Raw genomic sequence first — 20,300 nt, 5'->3', positions numbered from 1 at the left:
AGTGGCCCGGACGGAAAAATGTCATAGAACATTTTCGACTCAAAATGGCCCAATAAATACGCCCTTTCATTATTGATGGACCTTTCACAAACACCCTGTATAGGAGGTTTTAACGGCAAATTCGGAAATTCAAATACACAAGCAAGACAAATGGCATTCTCCCACTGAACCGACTTCCTTCCCAATAAACAAATATCCGGGTCAATCGAAATGCAAGTGTTTAAAAAACTAGCAGACTGGCGGATTTAAAATTAATGGTAGAATTCGCTCAGCCTGGATCAGCAACCTAAGCAGTCCTTGAATTATTAACAACAAATCAAACAAAACAATATAACGGGTTAAGCAGGTCCGCAACGTTAAATGGAGACGACGAAAACGTGTCAGATGATGGTTATAGACGTATTTCCGGTCTAGTTTTCTGAATTTTAGTCCTGGAGTTGATTTTTACATAAAGGTTTCACGTTTTGATTCTCTAATACAGAATTTTTCGTTCATTAGCAACGGCAGAGTCGGGTACGAACAAACTTCTTGTGATAAATTTTTAATCGCTGACGTTAAGATATTTTCTCTCTTAAGAGGCACCGAGATACCTCCTTATCTCGAAACCGAAATTGGAAAAAACAGAGTCTAATCTCAAATAGTCTCGCAATGTCTTTTCTAGAAATAAGACCCGATTCCGATTTTTCAATCGAAAATCTTCCTTACGGAATATTTTCAACCGCGAAAAATGTAAGTTTTAATTTATATATTTAATATTAAGGTGAAAACGTCAGCTACGTCACTAATAATGCGGAATATTACTGGCGTTGTGAGATTCCATCTGTATTATCAGAAGTGAGATGAGACTAGAAGTGAAGGGCTCTAGCATTGGTAATAGATCCTGGCATTAGTGAACAAATTTGAGGATTTTATGCCGCTTCCATCGCGCCTACACTAGAGAGAAAAAAATTGGTCGAGTTCCAAAAACATTTCCTATCCCCTTCCCCTCATCCCAAAGCTGCGGAACACGGACGCGGGTGCTTGAATCTAGTTCGGCCGTCTACCACCGCGAGCGTCTCACGTTTTGGAGGGGAAATTCTGAAACCGCCACTAGAGGGCCAACCGTTGGTGTGTTATCAAGAATATTCACTTTCGCCGAGTGAAGAATTTGGTTAGCTCAGTACTTCTAGTCTCATCTCACTTCTGGTATTATCAATGACATTCATAGTTTTAACGTAAACGGCATAACAACAATAAGTGTTAACCAATTTGCTATTTGTCGAAACTTTCATTGAAGCGACCTCTGGTGATGCAGAGATAGTCAATAATTATTATTAAAAACTGTCTTGGAACAAAGACTAGATGGTATAAAGGATAAGTGAACAAAATGCAATGACTGAAGAGCCAGATATTGAAATTTTCCAGTTTAGAGACATGATTATAAAACATCAATTATTTTAATAAAAAATAGTTTATCTTCGTTTTTTCACAAAAATTACATTTTTTGAAAATTTGCAATATTTTCAAAAGAGCACGTCAGAAGCAATTTTAAGGGACTGTTTAAAAAGGGTTATTTAACTTGAACATAACCAAACCAAGGAACAAGCAAATTTCTAATAGTTTAAGAAAATATTATAAGCTAGGCTTGTAAATCATGCATGTAAACAGGTCTTAATTAAGCAATAGAGATGGGCCGATACCGATCCCATATCGGTATCGGTACCGATATTTGACTTTAACCGATATATCGGTATCGGTTAAAAATGAACCGATATTTCTACCCGATATTTTTTAAAGAAAAATACCGATATATCGGTTAAAGTTAAATTTCGGTACCGATACCGATATGGGATCGGTATCGGCCCATCTCTACAACCTATATTATAGCATCTATTTTCTTATTGATATCGGTTAATGTATCGGTATCGGTTTAATATCGGTTTATTCGAAGGATCGGGTAAAATATCGGTATCAGTACGTATCGGTTTCCCAAGTTCGAATGATATCGGTATCGGTTAAAACTGGTATCGGCCCATCTCTATTAAGCAATGCTAGTTGTGAGAGGAGCTCCCAAAATTCAAATATTTTAAGAATTAAATAAGATCTTCATAGAGCATTTGGCGATTAAGAAATCTTGCCTATTTGGTTGAGGAAATACACTTGGACGGTGTAATAAATGTGTTTTCAAACCGAAAGTGTTCAAATGTAGGAATTAATTCTTAACCTCAAAAAGTGAGACCTTCTTAAACTGGTATTAGTCACGCGCAGTGAAGTTCTTCAGGTGGTTATTTAAGTATGGATTAGAAATATGATGTCATAAAATTAAATGATATTGACGATAACAATATAGGGTGAATTAGATCCACCGGCAATAGAAACTTAAAATTATAAACCAAACTCTCAATATTATCACTTATGTTATTTTTAGGAAAAACCTCGTCCAGGTGTGGCAATCGGCGACTACATATTAGACTTGTCTGTCATCAAACATTTGTTCGATGAACCCATTTCTACCGAAAATGCATCTGTATTTGAAAATGTAACAGCGTAATTGCTTATTTTTCGTCGGTTAACCTGAAAGCATTAAAAGAACTCAATTTTTTCAGTCCACTCTGAACGATTTTATGGCATTGGGTCCGAAAGCTTGGTCAGCCGCTAGAAAACGCATTAAAAGTTTGCTATCTGGAGAAGATCTAACATTAAGAGATGATAGAGATTTATTATCAAGGTAAAAGCAATTCTACATCATATTTCGAATTAATAAGATAAATAATAATGAATTGAACAATAAAGGGCGTTGGTTCTGCAAAGTTCGGCAAAGATGCATGTACCTGCTACAATAGGTAAGTTATCTTAACTTGAGAAATCGAAGCATACAACGACGGTATTAATTGATCGGGTGATTTAAAAGTTAAAAAATAAGCCTCAAAATCGGAGCCCCTCGAACTTTTTGGCGTAATTTTGCCGAGTTTTGTTAATGATTCCATGTTATATTATAGTTTAAAAATCTAAAGCGTTAGAAAATATACCCTTTGTTAGAGATATTAATTTGTAATTGTATTAAAATGTGATCGAAATAAGCGATATCAGATATGATCAATAATTAATTAGTTACAAGTTTGAACCTAATTGATTAATTTTCTTGATCAAACTTAAACTTCATTTGAAGGGGACTACACCGATTTTTACTCTTCCCTTGAGCACGCCACTAACGTTGGTACAATGTTTCGTAGTAAGGAGAACGCTTTGATGCCAAATTGGTAAGCTGAAAAACGGTTGTGAATTATTCATAGACACAAGTCATCATCATTCATCAGTAAATGAGAATTTATCATTTGAAGGAAATATTTGCCAGTGGGATATCATGGCAGAGCTTCATCCATAGTTGTTTCTGGTACGGACATACACCGTCCTAACGGTCAAACTAAACAGGATGAAGGTGAGAACACCGCCCAAAGCATGGAATAAAATCAAATGTGTGCTGGAATTAGATTTGATTCCCAGTCACACAAACTAAGCCATTCGCTATTGCTGCTTTAGTAGCTCTGAACGTTTTAAGGCTTGCGAGAGTCCGCATTAAAATTTTAATACAGAACACCCAGTATGTGCATCGAAAGAAGTTAGATTGAGCTTAAACGTTACCAGCCTGCGAAAGTGCTTTTGTTTGAAGCTATGGCTGACGTCTTTGGGTGAACATACCAGATATTTCACCTTATTGCAAACATATTGTCAAACACCAGACTCTATTATACTCCCGACTTTTGAAAACAGGGTCGAGCCAACATGTTCTACTGGAGCATGTTAAAGTGCTATAGAGTAAAAAATTTGGGAGGGGCCTTCGCCCCACTGCCCCTGTTTGAATGGGTTTCTTTCTATATTATGTTGAAATAATTCTTTCCTTTTGTTGTATCAAATCAAAAGCCACTAGTTCTTAAAATTCTCCAAGATTGATTCAGCTTTATTCTGTCCTATTATTATTATTATTATTTTTCAGACTCCCCAGTTTCTTTTGGACCCTGTCGTCTTTTGGACTTTGAGTTGGAGATGGGTTTTTTCGTTGGGCCAGGAAATTCGTTAGGACAACCCATTTCGATAAATGAGGCGCAGGATCACATTTTCGGGATGGTTCTAGTAAACGACTGGAGTGGTAATTATGATATAAACTGACCGTTTTTCGAACATTGCCATAGCTTAAGTGCCAATCTTATAGAATATTTCTTTTTTAAGCAAGGGATATACAAAAATTTGAGTACGTACCTCTCGGCCCTTTTTTGAGCAAAAATTTGGGAACCACTATAAGTCCATGGATTGTTACGATGGAAGCTTTGAAGCCATTTATTGTGAAAAATGTTAATCAAGATCCAACACCTTTCCCGTATCTACAACACAAGGACCCGTATAATTTCGATATTCAACTAGAAGTTTCACTAAAAGGTAAGAAGTAAAATTTATATCGTTTAATTCCCACTCCCAGATTTATCTCTCCTTGGTATCGATGATAAACGCGTATTAAGAAATGAAATATGGCCACTCAAAATTTATGGGCTATTTTTTCTTGAAATGCCTAAAACGATGATATTTAAGACTGTACTTTGAAACTGTCCACAATTCTTTAGTAAAATCAAGAAGTGATACCTAGTTTAATAGGGAGTAGGTTTAATTCGCCACATTTCCAGCTTTATCTCCAGCCCAAACGTAGGTTCGGAATTAATCCCCGCCTCTAAATTTCAACAAGTATCTCATTGGTTCTTGAAAACTCACGTCAGCGCGACGCGAATGACGAAAATTACGTATTTTCCGACTGAGAAGAGGCGAAATAGCCCGGCCTCCTTTTACGTCCTCCCTTGTAATTTAAAAGGGGGACTGGGACTATGGCGCGCGAATACTTAGGCATCTTATACCTTCTCCCTAATAAACTAGATATCACTTTTTCGTAAAATCTAATAGTAAAAATAATGATCATAATTGCCTATCACATTTTAAAAAGTTTTAAAAAATAGGGACATGAATTAAGTATTAAAAGGCAATTAGTTTGATGTGCGAATATTTTAATCCAAATATTCTATCTTTGTTGAAGTATCTTTTGATTAACTTATAATTTTTATTCAGTTCCAGGCTCTGAAATTGAATCTCCAATCTGCTCGTCAAATTTTAAGGTTGATTTTTTTATTATCATCTTGTTTCTATAGAGTTGATATTGACATGCAGATTTTATATCAGTACATGTACTGGACCATGAAACAACAGTTAGCTCATCATACGATCACTGGCTGTAATCTGAAACCCGGAGACCTTTTGGCATCTGGAACTATCAGCGGCCCTGTACGCATTGCTTCACTCTGTGTTATTTAATTTTTAAGAATCTAGGGGCTGATATTTTAATTTTCTAGACGGAAAACTCGTACGGATCAATGCTTGAATTATCGTGGAAAGGCACTAGAGATATTAAATTAGCTAACGGAGAAACAAGGAAATTTTTGCGAGATGGCGACGAAGTTATTATAAGAGGTAGAAGGGTCTTTAGTAACGTTGATGCATGCAACTTCAGTGACAATGGAGCGGTAAACTGATTCACGTATTATATTTTAAAGGCTTTTGCAAAGGAAACGGATTCCGTGTTGGTTTTGGTTCGTGCAATGGAAGGATAAAACCTGCTTTGAACATTCAATAATTATTTGCATCCAAGTAATCTTGAATTAAATGTATTCACAAATTTTTGAAAAGATAATAAACTTTGTTAAAAGTTCAGGTCTGACACTCAATCTTGGTTTAAGATAGTCATTTTCTACTTTGTCATGGCCAAAAAAAAAGATTGCCAATATAGTCTTAGAGAAAGATTAATTATGCTTTGATATAGTTTGGCCTATTTTCCCACGTTTTAATGGAAAATATGACTTTACCGAGGGTTCGGACGTTTTTGAAAAAGTGTACGGGATATCGAAATCCAATTTGATTTCTTCGGATTTTGCGATTTTTTCCCGTGATTTCGACGGATTTTGGGATATTTCTCTTTATTTCGTTGGATTTTGAGGTTTTTCCCGTGATTTCGTCGAATTTCGTCGAATTTGGTGATTTCTTTGATTTTGTATTTCGAGAATTTTGTAATGGATTTCGCGATTTCTTTACTGATTTTGTGATTTCGTTGCTGATTTAGGATTTTTTATGGGATTTCGAAATCAGCATTGATTTCGGATTTCTTAAGTTGGATTTCGCGGGTAGCTTACGGGATTTCATGAATGACCGACCCCTCGGACTTTACAGTCTCAAAATGCAAGCATGGATCGGGGTCATCAATGTGGTCCCACGTAACTGAGTGGTTGGGTGGTTATGGGTGTCTGTAAAATTGTTTCTTTTTATTGCACTTAAAGAAAAGGCGTGTAGAAAATTTACCTATTTTGCCTTTCTTAATTTGTGAATAGCCCCTGGGATGAGTATATATAAGTAACAGATCCGAAATAGTTAAGGATTTATTAAAAACGTTTAAGGATTAAATACACACGCTATATCTTGATTCTTAAAATTTGGTTTCTTGGTGTATAGAACTTTCCAGGCATCGTAAGCTCTTTTATTCCAGACACATTTTCCGAATCCACCGCATATTTCTTCACTGCACGATTTTAAATTCTTCTTCATTGTCTTGAAAGCTGGCGTTATAACCTCTTTGATATAATTGTATAGGATTTTACACTCATCTTTAGTCTTAACGTTGCTCGATGAGCCCCAAATGACAACGCCATTCATGCCTGCTGTAGCTGGTTGAGCTAGCAGTCTCGCAAAGTCGGCCTGCCGTGATTAATAGAACATATTGGATAAGTTAATGCATCTTAAAGTTGAAATTCTCTACAGAGAAAGCGACACTTTACATGGTGAAAACCATACGAAATGCTTTCGTTTAACCAGGGAGGAGTAGAAAAGGAGAAGTATTGTGGATGTGAACTAGTATTCAACACCGCGAGCCTAAACTCACACAGTAGGATTAAGGGGTTACTATATTGCACCACCTCTACAACACATAATATTCTATTTTCGAAAACGTCTCGTACTGATTGCGCACTAAGGCCAACGGAAGCTTCTCTGATTATCAAGATTCTGACGAGTGAGCCTTTGTTCCCCACAAGTTGTTGTGATCAGGCTTAAAAGCTCGTACAAATCATCTTCTTTTTAACTCCTCCCTGATTCAACCTCACTAAAATTTTATTAAAATGAAGAAGTACTGCTATTTCATTTCATGGAGCTTTAGTTTATTTAAAAACTAAGTTACTGAAATTTCGGAATATTTGAGAACGTGGTCTTCACTAATCCGCGCTACGTTAAAATGAAAACATTTTACAATATTGCTTGTTAAACAAATTGCCTTTCTTCACCTCAGTGAAAAAAGAAAAGAAGAAAAAAACTACCCCTGGTGTCATTTATTCGAATTCAAATGTTTAGGCCTACCGTCATTTATCTAATAGAAATTTCAAATTTAAAGAAAACAGGCAAACGGTTTAATCTTAACTTAGCACGGCCGAAGATGGACTACGGTCCGAAAGCTCCAGAAATTTAGGAAATTCGTTTTTAAATTCACCATAACCCCATGAAGTAGCAGTACTTATTTTATTTTATAAAACAATTGAAAATCTTACTCTAGGCAATGTTCTTTCCGCATCAAACGCGTAATAGTTTATGTACGGAAAAATTGGTAGGTTGATTCCAGCAACTCTGATTGCCTCCTGAAGTCGACCATTGGTATACCAACCACGTTGAGTGATGTTGTATTGGGTCAGAGCCTCATTCCTTAAATACATCGATGGACAAAGGCTAGTGCTTTGCTCCCACATCCACTGTAGCCTTTTTGAAACAGTAAAGATAACAAATTGTAAACGTTTCAAAAGTGACTTACATTTTTTTATATAATATCGGCTTTACACCCGTCAGAAAACCAGCTTACGTAGAACCTTTACCTTTCCATCATCGAATAAGCAATGTTTTTTCAATTTAGTTTTGGCAAAAGCCTTATCTATATGAAGCCCGTAGGTGAGATTAAAACACACATTGAGGGATACTCTACGATTTGATAAAACTTGACACTAATCAGTTATATGCGTAAAAATACCAACTTAGCCCCCTCAAAATAATCCGTAAACCCTACAAAAAAATTTCTCGTAGCCCCCTAAAATTCTGTAGCAATATATAAAATCTATATTGATAGATTCGTTAAGTTTCATTTTTGTAGAGATGAATTTCAATATCAAACAGAACAATTTTGAAGAATAAAAAAAAGTAAAATAAATGAACGAAAAACAAATAAATAGAGGCCATTCAACAGATAGAGACATGTAAAATGTTTCCCGTTCTTTCGAAGGGTGTCTCAGTAGTGGTGTCGTCTCAGTAGTGGCGTCTTAAAGCAAACCAAAACCGAAACTAAACTTAAGACGAGTGAAATTCCTTCATCCACAATTGTCTCATAGTCAAGAATTCGGTTCCGTACTCTTTATCAATAAAAGTTTGTATATCTTTAAAATACGAATAATTTCACATTGACACAAATTTTGGGATAGTTATAAAGGCCTTCACCTATTCCAATGAAGCAATTATGCTGAGGGGAAGGTGAAAGACAATTTATCGTGCAGTGTCTAAGTGAACAATACAATATTTTCTTAAAAAACCTGGGCAACATAAATAGATATAAATTACTGGTTATTTCCATCGACGACACTTCCTTGGCAAAAGTATTCTTCAGGTTCGGTCTTTCCGTTATAGTTATAGCAATCAGGAAATCCATAGAAACACCTGAAATGGGATTTAATTCATCCCATACCATTCGTACATTGCAATTTTTAATCCGTTTTGTTATACCACATTGCCTTGGGTCTTAATTTCTTCACTAACTGGAGAGTTCTCTCCATGAAACTCCTGTAGGAAAAATGTTTATTTTCAAAATTAAAACCAGTTAGTTTAAAAATTACGTAAAATTACCTCGAAGCAGAATTCCACTGTATCTGGGCTTCTTTGGTGACGTTGGCGTATGGCCAGTCCGGGTGTTGGTGTTTAACGATAGCTATGGAACGATCCTGGTATTTCCTTAAGGTACCAAAATTGAAATCGTAGACGGGTCTCCATGATTCCCAATCAATTAGGGCCAAACCCGAAAAATCCACGTTTGGTATGGAATCTTCAATGTCCCGAACAACTTGACTCAAATGGGCGTCAATATTTACCAGCTGTATAAATAAAGGCTTATTTTATGATGGCATTTCCATAACGCCATCTGAATTAGATGGAAACGATATCAAAAAGCTTAGTAACACTTCCCATAAAACGTTCATAGACATGTAAGGCTAGAACTTAGATTTTGGCCGTTTCAAATTCAAACGATTTTACTTTCCAGCTCTTTAAATAAGTGTTTCCAGAAACACACGGACGTGCTACAGACGCTACAAGTACATAGTAGGTCTATATTCTTTGGATTAGATTAATTTATCCCCCTTTTATATATCCCTGATTTTTTCTCTTTATGACTCAATAATTTGGGAAGCTATTTTTTCCGTGGTTGTTTTTTCCGCAGATGTAAATTCCCTAATTTCTGGGCTTTTAATTTTTGTAATTTAAACTTGCGGCCCAGCCCCGCGACATACTTCGAATTTTCGAATTTGGCCCTGCAGCCGGAAATGTTGGCCACCCTGCCATAGACCAAAGCTAGCGTTTCGGCACGTCTTCGGTAAACAAGGGAGGTAAGGTTCAGCTAGACTGTGAGGAAGATATCATACTCAAGATATGGAAAAAATTTGAGGCTTTCAGAGAGGTTTTTAACTCTCCTATATAGAGACTGTAACGTCACGGAGAGGTGTTAATTTTTAGGCATCTGTAACCCGCGTTCCCAATTGTCAAGCCGGTCCAAACGTGTTCGAAATTTCCAGATAGCGTTCCCAGTTGACAGAAATTTGGAAAATTGTATTCCATTACGTTTATTTTGGTTTAGAACGGTTTGTATTTACTTCAGTCCGACTCATAGCCTAGTATAGAGCCCCTCCCTCCAACAAATAACGAAAAGTTTAAATTATCTTATGGCTCACTTAAACAACGTTTTGATGATGTTGCTGACGGGGACGGCGCAAAATGCCCCTTCTTTCATACCCCTCCGTCCTGGGGAAGGGGGTCCGGGACCTTAAAGCGCGCCCAGATTATTCTGTTCTCCATTCCTACTTCTAAAATTATATCCATCCTTGCCGTACGACTTCGTTCTATTATTAACTGCCCGTTTTATTGAATATAATAATCACTTAATCAAGTCTCAACAACTCGCTCAAAAAACTCAGATTGCCCTTATCTGTGTTATAAAATTTTTCGATACCTGAGGGATTCCGCCGTATATGTCTCCTTTTTCAGTTATTTCTGGATAAAATCCCAATTTGTAGAAAGTCTTTATATTGCTTCCACCGAAAGCTCCTCCTTCATTAACAGTAATACCAGCTTTAACTAATATATCCGTGATATTTTCCGTAATTCTTTTGAAACAGGGCTCAAATGGTACGCTCCATATGGCCTTGAAATGATCCGGAAGTAGCTCCGAAGATACATCGTTAGATTGCGGAAGGATTTTTTCACCCGAATCAAGAAATATAAAATATAGAAATGGAGTGAACCATCTACTAGCCATAACAATATTGATTTTAAAAAATAATTTCTACGATATCTCCGGAAAAACAAGCCTTCACTATAAGTGATTCAATTACTATTGTGCGAAGAAAAACAACACGGTTAACACACCTGGATTTAAGGCGTTGTACGTGTGGTTTCGTTCACGTCATTGAAAAATAATATATCATTACCTATTGTCATGAATCTATATAACTATGAATATACAGCTCTATCATATGTCCCTTCTATCATGTCGATTTGGTTTGGGTGTTACCCTCCTAGCTTTGACGCGTTTTAGTTATATAGATTCATGCTATTGTCTACTCGGGACGTACTTTTTATCATACATGACATCGTTATATATCACTGTAATGCGGAAGTTTTCAAGATCATCATTTTTTTCCCAGAAGCTCTGAGCCTCTGAATAAGACGGAGCGTTGTTCAAGTTTAAAGGAATACACTGCTGGGTTCGAGCCCCTTGAGATTAACTTTACTGCGCCCAAAAAGAGAGAGAAAATGTGCTGCCACCTAGGTGTGAAAGCTTGCGATTCAATTCTTCCTCTAACGGTTTTTCAGTTCTCCCCTTCCTCCCATCCGTTTCTCACAGCTAGGAAAAAGCAGTTGTCCCCCTTTCCACTATTGCTAGACAGTTTTTTACCTCCCCGAGTGACGATGACGTCACGGAGAGCTACTACACTGGACTTGTCTGTGTGTCAATCTGTCTGTCACGGCGTTCGCAGTTGGCAAATAGGAGCAAACGTATATGCAATATCCGGACCGCGTTCGCGGATCTACTCCATTATCATCGTTAGGGGCGATCGGCTAGGGTTACGAGAAACTCTCTAGCCTCCCAAAGGCAGGGCTTTCACCAAAGGTTCACGCAATTGCGAGTTTTCTTATCATTTATAGTAAATCAATCGCGTTATCTATATCTGTATAAATCAAAGTCCTGACTGACTGACAGACTGACTGACTGATAATCAACTACCAGCCCAAACATCTGGCCCTAGAATGCTGAAAATTTGCAGGAACGTTACTCATAAGTAGTAGGCGCGTACTAAGAAAGATGTTTCCAATCCGCCGCCATCTTAAAAAATGGCGACCAGAAATGTAAAAAATCTTCTCTATGCAACAGAGTCCGCGCGTTTCAAACGATTTCGCAAATATTTAGTACACTGGTTTCCTTTAACCTATAGGCGGGTTGAATGGTCGTTCGGGTTCGATTTGTTGCCATCTTTTTAAATAGCGGTCAGAAATTTAAAAACCCTTCTTTATAGAATAATGTCCGCGTGAAAAATAATAAAAAATGTCCCGACGGGCTGACGGGCAACGCCGCGTGCCCTCGTTCCTAGGGTGCTACAAAAATATCAGTCATCTGTAAATCGAATCTACCCATTCTTTATATCATTTTGATGGAAGTTCTTATTACACGCGAGCGACGCCGTGGGTAACAGCTAGTATACCATAAATTTCCAAAAATTGTTAAAGAGGCATATTCGTGAATTCAAACTTCAACAATAGCTATGATGATGATTTTAGGAATAAATTTTCTTAAAACTATTTAACTAGAACCAAATGTGGATGAGAGGGAAAGTATGACAATGGCCATAGAGCCTGTGTTAAAAAACGCGGACATCAAAGTTTCGCCAATAACTATTTAGTTTACTAGTGACTGATGGACTTGCAAACTCGCGACTGAAAGTAGTTCAGACATTTATGCTCCTTGGTTTAACCATAGCCCACTCGATCACGTACATGACGACGCAAGCTTCTCACGCTATAGCTAAATTACCGAGATTTTTTTTAAACGTATCTAGTTTTATGTGTTCTTCTATTGCTTCGATAACCTTACTTAAATCCATATTATACCTTCAAATACCTTTTAAAACATTACCAGCTACTCTGTCCTGACTACAAACACAAATCGAGGAAGTTCTAGCATACACAATAGCAGACGACGGTAACCGCGTAACCGCGAAATAACACAAGACCTATTTTAAGGGAGTGAACAGGCCCAGTATAGCTACGCCAATAAAACGGTCAACTACGGCAAAACTCTGATGACTCGCGACTTTTGGCCATTTTCATACTTTTCCTCTCATCCACTTTTGCTAGAACCTTTAAAATACAATATATCCAATACGGAGTATTATAAAAGAAAAGCCTTTACTCTAAATAACAAAAATACACGCCGCAGTGGTAAAATGTGAAACACCTGGACGTTAAATATTGCAATCTGGAGCTTCTACTAAAATACGAGGTCAGTGTTTCATTTTCAATCAATAGTCGTAGTTGTTAATGTTCAAAGCTCTTTCTAGAATTTCATTCCAAACTGAACAATGGAAGTCAAACTTATATTATTGCTTTCAATCTTTACGTTCATCCACTACAACGTTTCCCAAGACGGCCTGGAACGTAAGACACCTATATTTTATTTCAAATTTACGAGGAATGTCGAAAAAAAAAAAGAAGTTTTAGTAACTCATTTTAGTACTCGTTTGTAGCGTGTAGCTCGAACGAGTATTAATACGATTACCATTTTTTGTTATCGAGACGATTACCAAAATACTAGATAAAAATTGATAAATATTAAATTTGATTTGCATATCCAAATAATTGATTCACTAAATCTATTATTAATTAAATTTGAAACAAAATATGCCCTTTTCAAAAGGGGGCCACCCAGTATAGTCTACTTGATATAGGGTTAAGAAGGAACGTCCGGTATGTGGTAACAAAGAGAATATACCAAGAGGAGCAGAAACTTTGTAAATAGGGACCGGCTCTGAATTTGGAGGAACTAGTTCCGGTTGTTCACGTGACCTTGTCGTCTAATTAAAAATTTCCTTTTGTACGTCAACGGTCAACCCAGAGATCAACCCTTTACCACCACCAAAAGTAAGCAGCCGACATAATTTAACCAATAGAAGGCGTCGCTGCTTAGCCAATCAACAAAAACCGGATCTAGTTAACCCAAAACCGTGGCCGGGCTTTTCCAAAGCCTTGTGAGAGGCTAGACTTTCCGCCCCTCTTGGTATACACTCTTTGGTGGTAAGGACTTACCCATCCACCAAAGTCATTTACATGAAGGGATATCTAACGTCTTTGGATGATAAATAAGGAAACGAGGTAGTCAAACACCGACTCTGTTTTACCCCGACTTCTGAAAAGGGTCTACTAAAAAAACTTAAATTCTTTGGAAAGTGTGGTTATATGTTAACAAACTTAAAATCTTTTTTTCAAAACTCAGTTTGTAGTGATAACCCTTCGAATGGTGTCGATCAATGTAGCAGAACAACTTGTACGCCAGTTTGCCATTCTTTGACAAATAGTTGCCAGTGTGTTGCCACTATAACAAAAAGTCCGAAGGGCTAAGTCTTCTGATTAACCATAAGAACAGCAAGTGTAGGGTTAACAAGTCACGAAATCAAGTCAGCTTCTTCAAATGTACACATTCAGTTTAAATAAAAAGAAAAATTAATTTATCGTTTTCTATTTACTATACCTACTGTATGTACATATAATATTAAAGTCAACATTGGTTTTACATTTAAGAACGTGAATGCCAATGATTAATTTATTTCGTGTAATTTATTTTTTGGTCATGATCCTAGTTATATTTTTAATTCGTTTGATTAAAGTAAAAGGTATCATATTATTAGTAACTCTCTTTATTGCTTGCTTAACACTTAGAAACAATACAAATGTTACAGTATATTAACACTGATAAAGTTTCTTTAACTTGGCAATATCTGTTGGCGAAAAACGATGGTTCCTTTGTGAACTTCCGAGATCACTGAGCTTGAAATTGGTGTTTTTAGGCGTCATTGTGGGATACCTATTATCTCTGGCCCATAAATATGCTTCGTAATGCATGATTGAAATGTAGTCATAGTTAAAGCCCATATGATCCATGTACGACAAACTGTTCTTGTTAAAGTTGTGTTTTTGATCTGTAATAGTGGCTCAAGCTATCATAAAGCAATCAAATAATTTTCTGCTCAAAACTTTCTAACTCGTCCGCGTTTCTTTATGCAATAACCAGCCAGATGTTGCCAATTAATAACAACGCTACTTGTTTCCGCAATAAAAAAATCTAAATAGCCTATTTTAATTGTGAAGTTTAAATTAAACCAATTCCAAAGGGCTTATTGACAGATAGGATTAAATTGAGGGTAAAGAGGAAACTCGAATGATTTATAATCGATTCTTCTACTAATTATAAAACATATCTGCATAATTTAGCATCCTGGAATCATCTCCGGATGATTTTAAAAACTAAATTAATTTGTTTTTCAAATTGTTTAATTAAAACTTGCAACTTCTGTGTACGCCATGCTAAGAAACCAAGTGGCCTACTCTGCATGATGTGTATTCTGTTTTCTAGTCTATGTAAGATTACTGTATAAATAGTAGGGAAACTATCTTTTTAACATATCACTTATTCATCAGTCACATAAACCAAGTAGATTCAATTAATCATCAAGCCCAAAGCATCAAAACAAAAATATATGAAGCTTAAAGCAACTGCATTACATAAATCAAGCTCACAGCAACTGCATCACATGAACCAAGCTCAAAGCAACTGCATCACATAAATCAAGCTCAAAGCAACTGCGGCACTTAAATCAAGCTCAAAGCAACTGCATCACATAAATTGAGCTCAAAGCAAATGCATCATTTAAATCAAGCTCAAAGAAAATGCACCTCATAAATCAGCCCAAAGCAAATGCACCTCATAAATCAAGCCCAAAGATAATGCATCACATATTACAAGCTCAAAGAAAATGCATCACATAAATCAAGCTCAAAGAAAATGTATCACGTAAATCAAGCTCAGAGCAAGTGCATCACATAAATCAGTTCAAAGAAAATCAATCTAACAGAAAATGCATGGCATAAATCAAGCTCAAAGCAGCTAAATTTTGTGATTCAAGCTCAAATCAACTAAATTACATAAATCAAGCTCAAAGCAACGAAATGAAACATCCAAAGTTTGAATCCCATAAATTCAGTTCGAATCAACTATGTCACTTCAAATAAGCTTACTGTAAAAATTTAAACTCACGTTCGAGAATATTATTCCAGTTGATATTTACGTAATTGTCTCTATCAGCCCGAGTTTGTTCATGCCAAAATCCAAGAGCGTGCATTAGTTCGTGCATAATTACCCCTTTATGCATGCAGCCAGGAATTTGAAGAGATAATGTTTGAACTCCACCTTGTCTACCAATCATAGAATAACACCTGGAACAAAAACGGAATAATTGATAGACCGTTTTTCTAAAATAATGAATTTCATAAATATTTTTAGAATTAATATTTATATGAACCCGTTTAGCGAAGATATTCGAATATAATTCCCTGAACCACGTCCTTGTACGAAACGTATGCAGGTTTTTGTATGGTATTCATTCATAGCATTCTTGATTAAATTCACCTGAGCTTGGTCTGCCACAATTTGAAGAAGATTAATTACAAAACAGTTTGAATATCGCTTACAGGGATAGCGTTGTATTTCGATCAAATTCAGATTTTTTCATCTAGTTGTCGCTAAAATTTATATAAACTAAAAACATATGACACGTCACACGCATCTATCAAAGGCTGTCATTTTTAAATGGTATGTAGTAAATAAAAGCTTGAATCCTAAATTTAATGATTAATTTATACGCTACCATCCTTTCAGTTAATTATAATAATTAGTTTTGGTTTTATTTTAATTTCCACCAAATGCGAGAATAGGCCTTTCCGAACAATATAAGGTGTACTCAAGAAGTGATATCTATAGTTTATTAGGGAGAAGGTATAAGATTCCTAAGTATTCGCGCGCCATAGTCCCAGTCTCCCTTTCAAAATACAAGGGGGGACGTAAAAGGAGGCCCAGCTATTTCACCTCTCCTCAGTCGTCAGTAATTTTTGTCATTCGCGTCGCGCTGACGTTAGTTTTCAAGAACCAATGAGATGCTGGTTGTAATTTAGAGGCGGGGATTAACTCCGGACCTACGTTTGGACTGGGGATAAAGCTGGAAATGCGGCGAATTTATACCTTCTTCCTAATAAACTAGATATCACTTCATGGTATACTGGGGTAAAGGCTGATGGTAGCTTTTCTCTAGTCACTTCACTTCTCGATCTACTGACTTTACCAAAAAAAACTCACGCTTTCACGCGTTTATCCCTTTGATATGTTGGTGACGGGATTCCAGAAACATTTTCAGAAAGGTCTATTCTTTAGGTGTTGTTTGACAGATTGAAAAGTTTAAGTTAACGTACTGAAATTATTGTCGATGACGTAGTAGACAGTTTTGCCTGGCCACCTTAAATTCATATTTCTAATCGCGTTTCTTTCTCCCTGCAACAAATGGATACACAAATTTGAAAGTAAAAACGCAACAGCTTCTATTTTTAGTAATTTCTAATATTCGAAAATTATGTAAAAGAAATCGCGAAAATAGTACATACATTTAAATCTTCTTTCGATAGAAGTATATCTCCTTCGAAAAGATCTACAAGCGTTTACAACAATTTATTAGTAAAATTGTCTCTGTACAAATAGATTTGAAAAAGAAACAAAATACGTGTACAAAATGTATTGGCCAAAGTTCAGATATTAATATTTTAGTAGTAAAAATATGACTTTAAGCCCTAATTCTTTGAAAATTACTTTTCATAATTTCCCCCCAAAAATTCTACTTTCAAAAACATTCAAGCGTCATTTGTTAATGAACTTTACATAATTTGCCAAGCATTTAATTACTTTTAGTAGAAGTGAGATGAGACTAGAAGTGAAGGGCTCTAGCAATGGTAATAGATCCTGGCACTAGTGAACAAAGTTGAGGATTTTATGCCGCTTCCATCGCGCCTACGCTTGAGACAAAAAATTGGTTGAGGTCCAAAAAAATTTCTTACCCCCTTCCCCTCAACCTAAAGCGGCGGAACACGGAGGTGGGTGCTTGAATCTAGTTCGGCCGTCTACCAGCGCGAGCGTCTCACGTTTTGGAGGGGAAATTCAGCAACCGCCACCAGAGGGCCAACCGTTCTTGTGTTATCAAGAATATTCACTTTCGCCAAGTGAAGAATTTGGTTAGCTCAGTACTTCTAGTTTCATCTCCCTTCTGCTTTTAGTTATCATTTCAACTGCAAAAAGACCTTTAAAGACATAATTTCATTATAAAACTCGACAAAAAGTGTAATTTTTAATCGCGCAAAGATTCATAAGGGGCATTAGAAACCATGGAAAAATATTGTTAATTATGGGGACATAAATCCTATTTTCTTTTGGCTATAGCTTTACCTTAGTGATTGCGATTTTTTTTATGAAGGACGGTAATAAAAAGGGCCAGCGTGCCATTTATAATATATCTAAAGCCGTGATTACACCAGACACTTTGAAAACGTTTATAACTGTTTTGGAAATTACAATCTAAATCATGTTTAAAAACTATTATTGGATTTTCTCAAAAAATATCTGAAAGATTAACCGTATAATGTTACTTTTCGACCCTTCATATGTGGTTGGAATTGTTTTCAAACGCGGCTTAAGACATGAAGCTTCAATCACAAACGGACTGAAAAATCCATTTTCTTATTATAATTGTTGTATACTACTTAACAGCAATTTTAGAGTCTATATGAACATTTATACTCAAATAATACATTTACAGGATTTTAAATTTCTTGTAAAACCATATACGTAACATAACAAAAACAGGTACATAATAATGAAATACTTTTTATTTTATGGTTTTTAATGGGGGGAGACTGTGAAGCAAAATCCAGTAGGTATAACCATAATGGCATAATATGGTTTTAGAGATAGGAGAAATAGTGCTTGATTTCGTATCAACTTAGACTATAGCTCTAAAACGAGAGCCCTTCTCATGAATGGTCGTAAATATTACCCTAGTTTTAGGTTGCGCATAAACTTTAGTTGTCACCTGCTAATCCCAACAGGTGACTTTTAAACTTTTAAAAACATTTCCAAACTTAAGGGGCGGCACTCACTGATGTCCAGCCTTGAAATGCATTCTGGGCTTTCTAAATCTCTACAGATGGCCCACAACTGTGCTACTTCAGAATCAAACTTTCCTTTTCCAAGCTTAAAGTACATAGTTTCAGACTAGGACGCTTTATAGCATTTAAACAAGGAAGCCTGGCTTTTCTGTCCTCCTTGAGTAAATAGTAGTAATCCTACTAGTCGAAAAACTGTGTATACACATATAACGAGGAAACAAATCTTCCTTAAGAAATTTAGCATTTCAGCCATGAAAAGTGTCACATTAAACGCCATAATGTTACATATGGTAAAAAAATAAAAAAAAGGCACGTTATTTAGTTACCTCCTTCAAAAACGCTTCGGCTAAAGTTAGTTTCAGCCGCAAATGCACCTACTATCAAACTCGTAATTAGGAGATATTCAAACATTATCTTTTATGGATTTTCCAAAAACATGTTGCGGGCTTCCCTTATTTATAGAAAAGCGTTATCATAACAAGTTGGGAAACAAAAATATTACCTCTCCGAGGCGGGTTGACTACCTACAATCTAATTTCTCTCTTCATTTAAATATTGGCTTTTATTGTTAAGCAACTTCAGAAGTTAAAATTAATAAATTATTCATAGCTATATTTGCATATAGGTTGGTGTGTAAACACTATCCTCTCGTTATACTCAACGATATTCTAAGTTCGACAGCACGACTGTTAATGTTTGTCCATACTTTAGCTGATCTATCCGCACTAAAAGAATGGACCCTCCGAAGCCATAACTAAATAGCGGTCAATATTTAACTACCACGATCAAGTTGCCTTCGTGACACGGTTCTTTTGAAGAACCTAAAACTGTTCGTTATAACATGAATTTAACATTCGAATCATTTCACTGTGAACTGTTAAGGTTTCTTTAAAGAGGTCGCGCTATAAACAAATAAAATTTTTAATTCATCTCATCTCATGATTTGTAATACAATAGAGTAACGCCTTAATATATCCCTCTATATTAAGTATGTATGTACTGTATAAGCATCATACGCAATCTTCAATACTCGACTCGTCGTCCGCAATTTTCTGGAAATTGGCTATGGATGAATCCAATAAGTACAGACAGGTATGTAGGATAGACTAGGAGGACTAAAAGGTCATGATGTTTGAATCAATATGTACAGATTATTGCCTATGTGGAAAGATCAGAAGAAGGTGGTAATAGAGGACATTGTGCACAGATTGATGGCTCTATGGAATGGACGACTGACTTATCTGATTACGGAATAATGGTCAGTAGAAATGTGAATAGGACCTAAGTGGGATAGCTGACGTAATAAGTGGGGTGGCGTAGCGGTTAGCACTTTCGCCTCGCAGCAAGAGGATCCCGGGTTCGATCCCGGACTATGTCACCGGGTGAAAATCTGGGAACAAGTCCTTCTACGTAGAGTTTCTAAGTTCTCTCCCCGCTTGTTAAAAGAAGTTTTCCTCCGCGGTCCTTCTAACTCGGTTTCTCCTTTCCATCAAAATTTGAAGTGGTTAACGGTAATAGTTAGTATAGGGCGCTGTAGGTTAGCTGTGGCATAGGGGCTAGCCACCACCCCCCTATGCATTGAAAAAGGGACCCATCTGTAAATAAACCACAGGCTTAGTGTGGAAATCCCTTCTTAGACAAGCCTAGATTATTATTATTAATGCGATATTGGTTTACTAATTTCT

The 20,300-nt window shown here is 36.4% G+C and overlaps 3 protein-coding genes across 3 annotated transcripts; 1 reads left to right on the top strand and 2 right to left on the bottom strand.

Annotated features, from left to right (window-relative positions):
* Positions 1–633: 633 nt before the first annotated feature.
* Positions 634–5,741, top strand: Faa (fumarylacetoacetate hydrolase). Its single transcript, XM_089843823.1, has 12 exons — positions 634–729; positions 2,408–2,518; positions 2,586–2,707; positions 2,773–2,822; positions 3,149–3,239; positions 3,321–3,418; positions 3,974–4,126; positions 4,207–4,413; positions 5,089–5,135; positions 5,200–5,301; positions 5,370–5,487; positions 5,571–5,741. The coding sequence occupies exons 1-12, from the start codon at positions 649–651 to the stop codon at positions 5,648–5,650; spliced, it is 1,260 nt and encodes a 419-aa protein (XP_089699949.1). The 5' UTR covers positions 634–648; the 3' UTR covers positions 5,651–5,741.
* A 637-nt stretch (positions 5,742–6,378) lies between these two features.
* LOC149713445 (hyaluronidase HYA1-like) lies at positions 6,379–10,618 on the bottom strand. Its single transcript, XM_089849538.1, has 6 exons — positions 10,313–10,618; positions 8,938–9,182; positions 8,818–8,874; positions 8,656–8,751; positions 7,605–7,809; positions 6,379–6,762 (listed from the first exon to the last, which is right to left on the bottom strand). The coding sequence occupies exons 1-6, from the start codon at positions 10,616–10,618 to the stop codon at positions 6,460–6,462; spliced, it is 1,212 nt and encodes a 403-aa protein (XP_089705664.1). The 3' UTR covers positions 6,379–6,459.
* Positions 10,619–14,274: 3,656 nt separating this feature from the next.
* On the bottom strand, positions 14,275–17,140 carry LOC149713444 (zinc metalloproteinase nas-6-like). The gene is made up of 3 exons (XM_089843812.1): positions 17,065–17,140; positions 16,876–16,954; positions 14,275–14,552 (listed from the first exon to the last, which is right to left on the bottom strand). The coding sequence occupies exons 2-3, from the start codon at positions 16,928–16,930 to the stop codon at positions 14,317–14,319; spliced, it is 291 nt and encodes a 96-aa protein (XP_089699938.1). The 5' UTR covers positions 16,931–16,954; positions 17,065–17,140; the 3' UTR covers positions 14,275–14,316.
* Between the last annotated feature and the right edge of the window lie 3,160 nt (positions 17,141–20,300).

The sequence above is a fragment of the Phalangium opilio genome, unplaced genomic scaffold (assembly GCF_054372755.1).
Source record: "Phalangium opilio isolate 3A_F unplaced genomic scaffold, DU_Popi_V2 ptg000009l_1, whole genome shotgun sequence".
Taxonomy (NCBI): Eukaryota; Metazoa; Arthropoda; class Arachnida; order Opiliones; family Phalangiidae; genus Phalangium; species Phalangium opilio.
Note: the sequence above shows the minus strand (reverse complement) of the source record. Positions and strands in the feature narration are given on the sequence as shown.

Bases quoted from the DNA above. Each gene is read 5' to 3' on its own strand.
- Faa (XM_089843823.1), top strand. From the start codon at position 649: ATGTCTTTTCTAGAAATAAGACCCGATTCCGATTTTTCAATCGAAAAT. The intron at 2,823-3,148 runs GTAAGTTATCTT...CTTCATTTGAAG, and splicing joins GCATGTACCTGCTACAATAG to GGGACTACACCGATTTTTAC. The intron at 5,136-5,199 runs GTTGATTTTTTT...ATTTTATATCAG, and splicing joins TCTGCTCGTCAAATTTTAAG to TACATGTACTGGACCATGAA.
- LOC149713445 (XM_089849538.1), bottom strand. From the start codon at position 10,618: ATGGCTAGTAGATGGTTCACTCCATTTCTATATTTTATATTTCTTGAT. The intron at 9,183-10,312 runs GTATCGAAAAAT...TTATTTATACAG, and splicing joins TATACGGCGGAATCCCTCAG to CTGGTAAATATTGACGCCCA. The intron at 8,752-8,817 runs GTATAACAAAAC...ATCCCATTTCAG, and splicing joins TTAAGACCCAAGGCAATGTG to GTGTTTCTATGGATTTCCTG.
- LOC149713444 (XM_089843812.1), bottom strand. From the start codon at position 16,930: ATGAATTTAAGGTGGCCAGGCAAAACTGTCTACTACGTCATCGACAAT. The intron at 14,553-16,875 runs GTACGTTAACTT...CCACTATTACAG, and splicing joins CGTCATCGACAATAATTTCA to ATCAAAAACACAACTTTAAC.